Genomic DNA, 12,716 nt, shown 5'->3' on the forward strand with positions numbered 1-12,716 from the left:
TAATTGTGATCTAAATGTGAATATCGTACTTTTCTCAGTGTTTGGAAAAGATGTTTTAAATAATTTATTTAGAGTCAGTATATGCTTGGAATTTTGTATCCAGAATTCCAAGCAAATGCGTCCAGTGGCATTTTTTTTTTTGGAACAGAGTCTTGCTCTGTTGCCTAGGCTAGAGTGCAGTGGCACAATCTCTGCTCACTACAACCCCTGCCTCCCAGGTTTAAGCAATTCTGCCTCAGCCTCCTGAGTAGCTGGGATTACAGGTGCATGCCATTTTTGTATTTGTTTGTTTGTTTGTTTGTTTTTAGAAGAAACGGGGTTTCACCATGTTGGCCAGGCTAGTCTCAAATTCCTGACCTCAAGTGATCCACCTTGAGTCTCGGTCTCCCAAAGTGCTGGGATTACAGGCATGAGCCACCGCGCCCCGCCTTGTTGACTGTTCTTTAAGGCTGTAATAAGGAATAGAACCGGGCTGAGGTTGTGGCTGCAGTGCTTTCCCTCTACCTTGTCCCCATAGAGGCTAGACATTTTAAGGTCAGTGGAGCACCATCAAATCAAAAGAACCTCTTAAATTATCTTCTACTAAAAAATTTTAATAGTAGCATGTTAATATTTTTAAATGTTTTAGTATCATCTCATTTCGAAAACTATATCTAATGTTCTTATATATAAGAAAAACAATGATTTTATTTTAAGTTGTTTATTGTAAGATAATTTACAAATATCTTGCTGTCTTCAGTAATTCAAATAATGGAGGAACAGTTTCTTCGGACAAAGACAGCAGTATGCTAAAAACAAAATCAACTGGCTGAATTTTCCTTCTTTACCTGAAAAACAAAGTACAGAACAAGTAAAAAAATCAAACAGCATTTTTTGGGAAAATAATGATGTCAAGAGATAATATTAATATCTATTTAAGTGGGGTACAGAGAACTGAATTTACACAATAAAGTGTTACTCTATACCAGTGATTCTCACATTTTGGTCTGGGGAACCTTTCATGGGGTTCATGAGGGTAAAACTATGTCTATAATAATGTTATTTTGCCTGTTTCATTCTCATTCTCGAGTATACAGTAGCGTTTCCCAGAGGCCACATGATCCATGACATCACAACAAAATGAATAGAGAGAGATGAAAATCTAGCTGGCTTCTGCGAAATCAATCAGACATTACGGGGTCCTGAGACCATAAAGTGTGACAACCACCACTCTTCACCACCTATATATAATGTCTCAAAATAATGTTAATTCTCTATCCTCAAAGTTTATTTCCTTATATCTACATTTTCTATGATCTACACACTCACTACAGAAAAAGTCCACTAGCGTTGCCCAGGTGCTCCCGTGAGTTGGCTGCTACTATAAAGTGGCCCATTCATCTAAATCTCTCAGAGGACACTTCTAGGATTACTAAATTAGCTTCACTCATATCTGAATAGGTTTCTTTTCTGAGCAGACATGGGAAGAATGTGTGAACTTTACCTCTTGTCTGAGGATGGAGCTTGATTTTCATTAATCCCTGGTTATTGTATTAGAAGAAAAAGAAACACAAAACAAGCAGGTTAAGAAGCAATCCATGCTGGTTAATCACATATGCTTTCCCATGAAATAAAGTCAGTTTTTAAACTTGATGCCTTGAGTATATCATGCAAAAATACTTACCACAAGATTATTTTAAAACAGACTCAATGACTGTTATAAAAAGTCATAGATTTCAATCCAGGTTAGAAGCAATAAAAATATGCTCATGCAAGTAGGCAAGACTATGAACATACTAATTTAAATTACAATTTTTCTATAAATTAACACAATATATTTAGAGTTTTTTTGGTGTTGTTGAGATGGAGTCTGGTTCTGTTGCCCAGGCTGGAGTGCAGTGGTGTGATCTCAGCTCACGGCAACCTCCTCCCGGGTTCAAGTGATTCTCCCTAATAATTTCATCTATTTCCACACTATAGATACTTTTTTCTTATAACTCTTTAAAAATGTAGAAACCACTCTTGGCTCCAGGCCACAGTTTAGTAACCTCTGTTCTGCTGTGATTTCTTATTTAGTGTCTGTCTTTACTGTTAAAACAAATATTGTTACCACTATATTCTCAGTGTCTAGCACAGGGCCTGACACTTAAGGGGCACTCAAATAATTACCTTTTTGAACTCAGGAGAGAAATGACAAGGATCTGCATTAAATGCGCATAAAGAAGGGGAAAGATTCAAGAGACAGAAGGTGAAACTTAGCATGGTAACTGATTAGTAGGAGGTAAGAAGGAACGAGTCAAAAAGAACTTACCACCATTTTTATCTAATCACAATTACTTGTATGTTTCTTACCCTATTAGACTATAAGTGCCTTAAAAGAGAGAATCACATCCTTAACACTGTGTCTAGCACTGTACTGTGCACATAGTGGGTATTCAACTTAATAACTTTTTGAAATTCCCATTGTCTTAACCTTTTTTTCATAAACATTAAAGTTTTTCAACAACTAAGAAATTTTCTTGAGGAAAGCAGTATATAGTTGGCCCTCAGTATCCATGGATTCAACCAAAGCTGATGAAAATATTTGGAAAAAAGACAAAAATAACGATAAAATAATAAAAATAAAAACCAATACAACAACAATTTACATAGCATTATAACTAGAGATGATTAAAAGTATATGAGAGGATGTGCATTTGTTATATGCACTACTGTGCTATTTTATATCAGGGACTTGAGCATCTTCAGATTTTGGTATCCTGGGGGAGGTGAGAGGGAGTTCTGGAACCAATCACTTGCAGATACTGAGGGATGGCTATACTATCTTTTGGTACTGACATAGAAAACATAATGATTAAAAAATTCCTGGACCTTCCCAACATGCAATGGTTTATAGATTTATGTAAAACCAAATCTGAAACTAGCCCTGTAACTCAGAAAGCTTACAATTGTTTAAATTCCAAAAAAAGATTTCATAAATAATACGGAATTATCCACATCCCATTCCTAATGCTTTAGAAAAGTGAAAACTAAGCCCGAGTGTTTCCAGCTGAAACAATAAAAATAAACCAAAGAGATCCCATTTTTACCACATCTTCATAGCGTAAGAGTTAGGATGCAAGATTCAGCAATGAGTCATTTCAACTTCAAAAGACAAAAACAAAAACTTTTAAGCATCCAAACAAGCAGACACAGCAAGAGGAAAAAAAAAATTCTCTGAAGGCAACAATCTACAATTACTTACAGAGCCGCAGCACCAGAGATAATTTCAATCAATTCTTTTGTGATGACAGCTTGGCGGGTACGGTTGAATGTCAATGTCAATTTGTCAATCATCTCAGCTACAAACAAAACAAAAAGATTGCACAAAAAAACTGAAACTAGAGAAGAATAACTTGTTAACTAACTTTTGTTGCTTAATTTAAAAATAAGAGATTTTTGGATAACAAAATTGGCCTCTCAAAAAATGTTATGAAGATATTTTTACATCTTCCACAGGATACCTTTTCACAGTACTTGCAAATCAACTACCTATCAAGATATACTTTCCTACAGGTAGAGGAATATTAAGTTAATGTTGTTGATGCTACTCTCGGCAATGGACTCCTCTCAGCTGAGATTCACTGTGTGCTCACAAGCATTCCTGCTGGCACCATCCTTATTGTGTACTTACAAGCATTCTTGCTGGCATTGTCCATGGCTGTCATCCTGGCACTCTGCTCACTAGTGCTGGACTCCTTCAGAGAGTAGTAGATGATGTTGGCCAGATTGTATTCTTGGTAATTTTGTAGCACATCAGCATCAATATCATCGTAGATACTCATGCTCTCTGTTAAAACAAGTGATCAGTTTCTTTGAAATTACACAGAATACTAACTCATCAAAAACAGCTTTTCAGTGTAAAACTCCTTTATAATTACAGAGCAGAAATTAATGTAAGATAAGGTAAATGAATCTGTTCTAATAATTTCATCTATTTCCACACTATAGATAGCATATTTTTAGCAAAATATAATGTGTAAATAAAGCATTCGATATTCTACTCCATATAACTTTAGAAAAATTAAGTCAACATTTGAAATAACTGTACTACATTTCATGATTATGAGGCCCTCTGGACAGCATTAGCATGTGCCTGTTACAAAGCCAGCAAGCACTCAATGCTTTTTTCCAATTAAAAAAAAAAAAAAAAAGAATGAATTGAAACCAATATAGTGTAATACAGGTTGAGCATCCCAAATACCAAAGTCCAAAATCTGAAGTGCTCCAAAATCTGAAACATTTTGAGCACTGACATGATGCCACAAGTGGAAAATCCCACACCTGACCTTGTGTGATGGGGTGCATTCAAAACTTTGTTTCATGCAGAAAATTATTTAAAACATTGCATAAAACTGCCTTCAGGCTATGTGTATAAGGTATACAGACTCGGGTCCCACCCCCAAGATACTGCATTATAAATATGAAAATATTCTGAAATACCAAACATTTCTGGTCCTAAGCATTTACACAAGGGATACTCAACCTGTGCAATAATTCCAACTTAGTCATTTGATTACTGAAGAAATCTGAATGTATCAATCTGGAAAATGAGAGCGGGAAAACCTTTCTAAGCACATGAAAGAGGGGGAGAACTAGAAACTGATATGAATTGTAGTTTTAATGTTGTAGCAATTTAGTAGTACATTTCAAAATTCATTCATTGGGGTCAAGTGGTGAAACAGTACTGTATTTCATCAAACTGAAAATGGTACTGGTTGTAACACCTACTTTATTTCTCATTAAGAGAGAAAAAAATGTACTCTATTACAAATGATACTCCATTGGCTGGTAGAGCCATCTCAATTTCAGAAACATTAACATGTAAAGTACATACTTGCAAATAAATGAAGTATTAGAAAATAGATGAAAATAGATGGTATATACAAGGGGAAAAAGCCTTAGGAAACTAAAATCAGTTCTAGAATATTATTCCAGGATGCTTCAATGATCAATGACGACTTTCTTCCAGCAATAAAACAAGAGAATTGGGTCGGTCAGTGTAAATTAGTTGTGAACACTGTTCAACTCTCTATTCTAGAGCTTCTGTTGTATTGTAGTCAGAGGTCCCAAACATGAATTGCAAAGCCAGTTTCTAGCTACGCTCTTCAATCCTTGAGGACAAAAAATCTAATGATGAACCTTAATAGATACCAATTTGTTCAATTAATGACAGAATAGAGCAGGAATTGTCGAACAATGACTGAATTAAGTATCATGGAAGTCAAGAGATGGCACTTCAACAGCCCCAGATCGGCAGGGCACAGTGGCTCACACCTGTCATCCCAGCATTTTGGGAGGCTAAGGCAGGTGGATCACTTGAGGGCAGGAGTTCAAGACCAGCCTGGCCAACATGGTGAAACCCTAACTCTACTAAAAATACAAAAATTAGCCAGGTGTGGTGGCGGCCACCTATAATCCCAGCTACTTGGGAGGCTGAGGCAGGACAATTGCTTGAACCCGAGAGGCGGAGGTTTCAGTGAGCCAAGATCATGCCATTGCACTTCAGCCTGGGTGACACAGTGAGACTCTGTCAAAAAAAAAAAAAAAAAGCCCCAAATCATTTGCTATAGCGCTATTGCTACCACTACACATCTTGACACTGTCTGCCTTAGTGGACAAATCTCTTCATTCTACATGCCAAAAAATATATGTAGTAGAAAAACTACTCACCAGCACTTGCAACAGTATTAAGGGAAAAGATGGGCTTTTCTTCTGTCTTATAGGAGATGACAGACCTAGAATTGACAAAAGCAAATGTAAATCTCAAAGTAATTTTTAAACTGTTATTTCAAAATATGAACAAAAACATGAACATAAAAAAAGCTTTGATTTCTAAATCTTTCTTGCCTGAATCGATTAAAGATGATGGAGCCTTCATCAAATTCATATCCAGAATTTAGTAATTCAAGGGCAATGACTGACGCATCTCCAAAAGTGGGGGGCTTTCTTCCCACTTCTTTGAATGCCACCAGAAACTGGTCAGAATGAGTCCTATGAGAAAAGCAAGAGCTCACATAGCTAGTTTAACAACACTTCTGAAAGAGCACAGGGGACGGGCAGGAGAAAACATCGTCACCATGGATCAGGTCTTTTGGGGTGTGGGTGCTGGTGATTTCCTGAGTTGTTCCACACACTATCATAATTCCTTTCCCTCAGCACCTGCAAAGAACTAAGAACTAAAAATGAGGTCTGTCTTGTTTTATATTCGTTTTGCCTTTATTCCTCTCCTTCTAATCCTAATGAACTATTGCTAACATTTCCAGGCTGGAACAGCTCCTCAGATGCCTCATTTGGCTGAATGCTGATAGCTTTTGATATTCACATGGCACTCAACTTATGATCCAGATGAAGAAGCAAAGGTAGAAAACAGGGGAAGGAAAACAGAAATGTTCCAATATATTCTGGAAAAAAAAAAAAGGAAACGAACACCTCCCTGTGAGTATACCAAAAAAGGCCCCGAAGAATATACCTTGTTTACTTAAACTATCGACGAAGGATTTCAGAGTTTGTCAAAACTTCTGCGAGAAGATTTATTCATGCTTGCACCTTTATGAAAATAAACAATATATATTTAAATTACCTATAAAGTATGCCTCTGATTTTGTCACCAATTCCAACAAGCATAACTTCTTTCCCAGCTGCTGTTAGCGTAGCAACCTCACTTTTCATCTGTTTAGCAATGGAGGAATGAATAGCACCACACAGTCCTCGATCTGAGGACACACCAATAAGGAGGTGTTTCTTCTTGTCTTCAGGAACCTTGATATCAGCTTTTTCATACAAAGCTTAAAAACAAACAAAAGCAGTAAGTTTTATATGCAGTTTACACTAAATACAGTAAATATCCAATTTACAAAGCAGTTGGTTATTTTCAAAATATGCATTTACATTTAGCTGGCAACTGCCTAGTATAAGCAAGTGTTCTTAGGACAGCTATAAGTTGAGGCCGGGAGCGCTGGCTCACGCCTGTAATCCCAGCACTTTGGGAGGCCGAAGTGAGTGGATCACCTGAGGTCAGGAGTTTGAGACCAGCCTGGCCAACATAGTGAAACCCCATTTCTATTAAAAATACAAAAATTAGCCAGGTGTGGTGGCGGGGCTGTTAATCCTAGCTACTGGGGAGGCTGAGGCAGGAGAATCGCTTGAGCGTGGGAGGTGGAGGTTGTAGTGAGCTGAGATTGTGCCATTGCACGCTAGTCTGGGCAACAGAGTAAGACTCCATCTCAAAAAAAACAAAAAACAAAACAAACAAAAAACAACACACACACACACACACACACAAACAAAGGACAGCTGTAAGCTGAGATTATTGAAGATTTGGTAGATAAATAGGGGGTTCACTGCATGATTTTCTTTACTACCAAATTTGCATAAATCTTCCTTAAGTTAAAAATTCTTTTAGATACCCTCAATTCCGGATAAGATAGCATGATCATAAAAAAGGTAAGAGAAAGAATGTAATTACAAGTTAAAACAGAAACTTCTTTCCCATTTCCAGCTCTTTACAATTTTATTTCCAAGATAAATTCATAATCAAATAAGTATAAAAGCATTTAAAAACACAATATAAATTCTTTTTAAACTGCCGTATCTCTTTTCCATTAAGAAGACTAATTAAGGATGGATTACATAAATTTCTGAAGGAAAAATGTCTTCATGCTTTTGAAAAGATAAGAATGGTGATTAAGTATCTTGAAAATGAAGGTTCTCAGCTGCTTTTCCTGCTTCACCATCATTCGGATTCGTCTCACACCACCATCAAGAGTCATATCCATGACCACCCAGTCAGCTCTCCACTGCAATGCCCCTACCTGCCCCCACTGCAGTCCTAAAATGCCACACTACAAGGTCATAGGATGAAATTAAGCCCTTGCACCTAATGCATGGTTCCAAGTTCTTCTGATGGTATACTTAGTAACCGGGAAAATTTCAGAATATTTTAAAAGTTAACATGGTCACGTATAATGGTTAACAAATACACAAGCTCTGACACCAAACCACATAGGTCCAGAGGCTCTTCATCCTTTTATATGTGATCTTAGGCAAGTTACTTAACTTCCATGTGCTTCAGTTTTTCTCACTGGAAAGCAGGGATTCTAACAGTTCCTACCTGCATGGGTTGTTATCGTTATGTGTCAGGTGGATATAGATGAAAAATAAGTACATGTCAAGTACTCGAATAGGCTTGACATCACTGTAAGCTCTAGATACAGGTCATCAGTAGTCTTCTTTGTGTTAAACAGTTCTTCCTAATTTGTGAATTACACTCTTCCCTTACCCAAAGATCCCAATCCATATATTCGAGCTGGTTTCAGCTCTCTCTCAGCTCGGGCATATTTTGCTGCTGCTACCATTTTCATAGACTTGGTAATTTTCTGGATGTTTTTGATGGACTTTAGTCTCCTGGTAACTGAAAAATAGAAGTACTGTGTTAAGACAAAGGAATTACCGTCTAACTTCATTGTGAATTTATTGAAATATCTGTCTAAGTCCAAGGCAGAATAATGAGCACTTAGATAAACAATAAACAGCATGATGCTAAACCAGTCTTAATAGTACTAATAAAAGGAAGGCAAGACTAGCTACTACTTAGGACAAGCAAATGGCAACATAAGACAATAATATACATTTAAAACATTAAATGGTATTGAAAATTGCCTTAACCACATATTCCGTAACATTATTTATATATAATTCCATAACATTATTTACCCCTCCCCACACGTACACCCACCCACACCCACACTGGTATAGTTTTTTCTAGTTACGTCACAATCATTCTACAGACAACAGAACACAGCTTTCTCATGTGTCCTTTCTTACTGGTCTTTTCAGAACAAGTCCAGCATCCCAAACATACAATGGAAATCCATTTGGTCAGTTTTGATCAAATATACAATGGGCTAAAGCAGTGTATTTTTGACAGTATTTGTATTTGTCAAAATTTAGTTTTTCTTAATTCACATATTGAAACAAACAACATACTTACTATCTTTCAAAGTTGCCATATTTCGAACTTGAATCCTGAGGATAAAAGTTTTAAAATTATTTCAGTTTTTTGAAAAATAGTTCCGTTACACAAGAACAACTTTCAGAGTTAATACATTTATTTAAAGAATATCCCATAAAGAAGCAATCTATCAAATACAGGACTCAGAATGTATATGAATAGACATATATTTAAATTCCTTAGTAGTGGCGCGAATCCCTGTATTGAAGGCCTCCTTTCATTTGGCCTGTCTCTAACACCACCTTCCCTGAAGTCAACATGCTCTATTGACTCCCACATGTTCTACTCCCACCTCCATATCTTTGCTTATGTTGTTTCCGTAACAGAAAAGCCCCTCCCCTTGTTAAGCTGCCCAGCTATACTTCAAGTCAAGGCCAGCCACTCTAAAAACTTCCTGAGTTCACAGCAACCTCTTCCAGCAACACTTAGAGTCAATGATGCAGTCGAACATGACTACACGTGTAAAAGTAGTTTATATCAACTGATTCTTTTTCAATTCAGCTCAATAAACATCTGCCAAGCTGCTCTACATTCCAGGCACTGGTAAACACGACATGGTCTCTGACATATTATTACCTCATAAACAAGGTTCATGAAAAATTGCATTTACATAAAATTTAATATTTTTTCAAGTCTTTAAAATTGAAATGCTAATGTGCAGAAGTCAAAATGATTAGACTTAAATGAAACGTTGGTGAAAGATGAATATGAGAGAATTCCTGCCCTAATAGGAGAAGACATGCTAAAAAATATGAAATTATCCTCCTGCCTTCAAATCCATACAAAGTGCCTGTGTTTTCAGGCAAAGCTACACTGGAGAATTGAGCAACAAGTAAATGTGTTCACAAAGGAGGGACCTAAGGAGGGGATTCTCAGGAACGGGATGTCATTTTAAGAGGATTCATGTTCAGGGAAGAGTGAGAAATGGAGAAGGGGAAGCTGGAGACATGAGCTGGGTTTGTTACTTTAAATAATTAATATTTTTAAATATTAAAAAAAGCAAATCAGTTTAAATCTTATTTGTAGGTTAGTACGGAAATGAATGTTTATAAGCTCACAAATCAGTTTAGTATTTCAGCAAAGTATCTCAGATGGCAGTGACAAGCGTAAAATGAGGTTGGAGTTTTGATGAACATTGAAAACATGGGGACATAGGCTGCCGCAGCCTCACGAGAGACCTCAAGAACCTGGACAAAGATGCCAGCAAAGCAATAGGAGACTAGATTTGCGAGCATTTAACTTCTTCACATGTACATTCATAGTAGAAAGGAAAACAATAAGAATGATTTAAGGTTTCTCTAATTGAATGACCTCGGTGGACGGTGACTAATATCGCTCATGAGCATAGATTAGATGCAAAAATCCTCAACGGTGTATTAGCAAATCAAATCCAACAATGTATTAAAAATAATTATACACTGTCACTAAGTGGGATTGACTCCAGGTATGCAAAGCTGGTTTAATATTTAAAAATCAATACACCAACAGGTTACGTCAACAGGTTAAAGAAGAAAAAAGCATACAATCAATAGGTGCAGAAAAAGCATCCAACAAAATCTAACACCCATTCATGATAAAGTCTCTCAGCAAACTAGGAATAGAGAACTTCTTCAACCTGCTAAAAAACAAAATACAAAAACCTTGACTTAATGGGAGAGGCCAGGAGCTTTCCCCATAAGATTGGGAACAAGACAAGGAAATCCCCACTCATCACTCTTCTTCAGTATCATACTTGAAGTCTTAGCTAATGCAGTAAGACAAGAATATAAGAGGCATAGAGATTTGAAGGGAAGGAATAAAACTGTTTTTGTTCGTAGATGACATGATTATCTATGTAGAAAATCCCAAAGAATAAAAATAACCCCTCCTAGAGCCGATAAGCATTATGACAAGGTTGCAGGATATAAGGTTAGTGTACATAAAAAGCTAGTTGCATTCCTCTACAGCAGCCCTGAACTACTTGAGTATGAAGTTAAAAATGCCCGCACACAATTATATGGTTAAAATTATAAACTTCATGTTACATGTATTTTACAATTTTAAAAATCCACTAAAATCTCAACAGGTTACTTTGTGGATATCAATAAACTGATTTTCAAGGTTATACGGGATGGCCAAAGACCTAGAAAAGCCAAGCAATATTGTCAGGACTAACACTACCTGACTTCAAGACTTCCTCTAAAGTTACAGTAATAAAGAAGCAAAAACAATTAAAGGAAAAAAGGATATTGTAACAAACAAATGGTACTGGCACAACTGGACACTTATATGCAAAAATACTAATCTGTACAATGACCTCGCAAATTTCATAAAAATTAACTTAAAATTAATCACAGGCCTAAATATAAACTGTCAAACTGTAAAACTTCTAGAAGATACCACAGGAGACAATCCAGGTGCCTTGGGTTTGGCAATGAGTTTTTAAATACAACACCAAAAGCATCATCCATGACAGAAAAAATTAATTTGGACTTTATTGAAATTTAAAACTTCTGTCCTGTGAAAAATACTGTAAAGAGAATGAAAAGTCAATCCACAGGCTGGGAGAAAGTATTTCTAAAACTATCTCTGATAAAGGACTTGTAACCAAAACAAACAACTCTTAAAATGCAATAAGAGAAAAAACAACCCAAATTAAAAAATGGGCAAAAGATCTAGAGACTTCACCAAAGAAGATAAACAGATGGCAGGGCCGAGTGCAGTCGCTCATATAATCCCAGCACTTTGGGAGGCCGAGGCGGGTGGATCACGAGGTCAGGAGTTCCGAGACCAGCCTGACCAACATGGTGAAACCCCGTCTCTACTAAAAATACAAAAAATGAGCTGGGCGTGGTGGTACGCGCCTGTAATCCCAGCTACTTGGGAGGCTGAGGCAGGAGAATCACTTGAACCCGGGAAGCAGAGGTTGTGGTGAGCAGAGATGGAGCCAATGCATTCCAGCCTGGGCAACACAGCAAGACCCTGTACCCCCACACACAAAAAAAAAAAACAAAAAAAACCAGATGGTAAAAAGCACATATAATGCTCAGTATCACATCATTAGAACACTGCAAGTTAAAACAGTAAAATACCACTACACACCTGCAAGAATGGATAAAACCCAAAAAACTGACCACCAAACGATGATAAGGATGTGGAACAAAAGGAACTCTCACTGATTACTGGCAGGAAAGTAAAATAGTACACAGCCACTTGGGAAGATGTTCTGGCAGTTTTTTACAAAGCTAAACCTAGTCTTAACTCATGATTCAGCAATCAGTATTGACCCAACTGAGATGAAAAGTTACGTCCACATAAAATCTACACATGAGCATGTAAAGCAGCTTCATTCATGATGCCAAAAGTTGGAAGCAACCCAGATGTCCTTTGATACATGAATGAATGGATCTAACTCTGATACATCCATACAATGGGCCATTATTCACCAAAACCACGAAAGAGCTATTAAGTCATAAAAAGGCCTGGAGAAACCTTACGTGCATAGTGCTAAGGGAGAAAGGGCAGTCTGAAAAAGACCAAATCCTGTATGATTCTGGCTATACGACACGCCAGAAAAGGCGACGATCCAGCAATAGTTGAGAGAAGTGGTGGTCAGGGTTTGGGGGAGTAGAGGAGGGAATTTTTAGGGGAGTGAAGCTCTTCAGTATGATATTGTAATGGTGGACACATGTCATTAAACATTTGC

General features: G+C 37.1%; 1 protein-coding gene across 3 annotated transcripts in view; it reads right to left on the reverse strand.

The window, feature by feature from the left end:
* Window positions 1-684: 684 nt before the first annotated feature.
* Window positions 685-12,716, reverse strand: part of ATP5C1 (ATP synthase, H+ transporting, mitochondrial F1 complex, gamma polypeptide 1) — a 16,586-nt gene continuing 4,554 nt past the window's right edge. The window contains exons 2-10 of one of the 3 annotated variants that reach the window (XM_011974904.1): window positions 9,011-9,045; window positions 8,300-8,431; window positions 6,602-6,806; window positions 5,869-6,012; window positions 5,692-5,756; window positions 3,653-3,808; window positions 3,224-3,320; window positions 1,484-1,520; window positions 685-827 (exon numbers count right to left, since the gene is read on the reverse strand). In XM_011974904.1, the coding sequence (XP_011830294.1) occupies window positions 1,514-1,520; window positions 3,224-3,320; window positions 3,653-3,808; window positions 5,692-5,756; window positions 5,869-6,012; window positions 6,602-6,806; window positions 8,300-8,431; window positions 9,011-9,045 (841 nt within the window). In that variant the 3' untranslated portion in view covers window positions 685-827; window positions 1,484-1,513. Of the gene's footprint in view, window positions 828-1,483; window positions 1,521-1,970; window positions 3,321-3,652; window positions 3,809-5,691; window positions 5,757-5,868; window positions 6,013-6,601; window positions 6,807-8,299; window positions 8,432-9,010; window positions 9,046-12,716 lie in introns of those variants that run through there. The other 2 variants (XM_011974905.1, XM_011974906.1) reach the window with 2 other exon arrangements.

Source organism: Mandrillus leucophaeus, unplaced genomic scaffold (genome assembly GCF_000951045.1).
Source record: "Mandrillus leucophaeus isolate KB7577 unplaced genomic scaffold, Mleu.le_1.0 Scaffold15, whole genome shotgun sequence".
Taxonomy (NCBI): Eukaryota; Metazoa; Chordata; class Mammalia; order Primates; family Cercopithecidae; genus Mandrillus; species Mandrillus leucophaeus.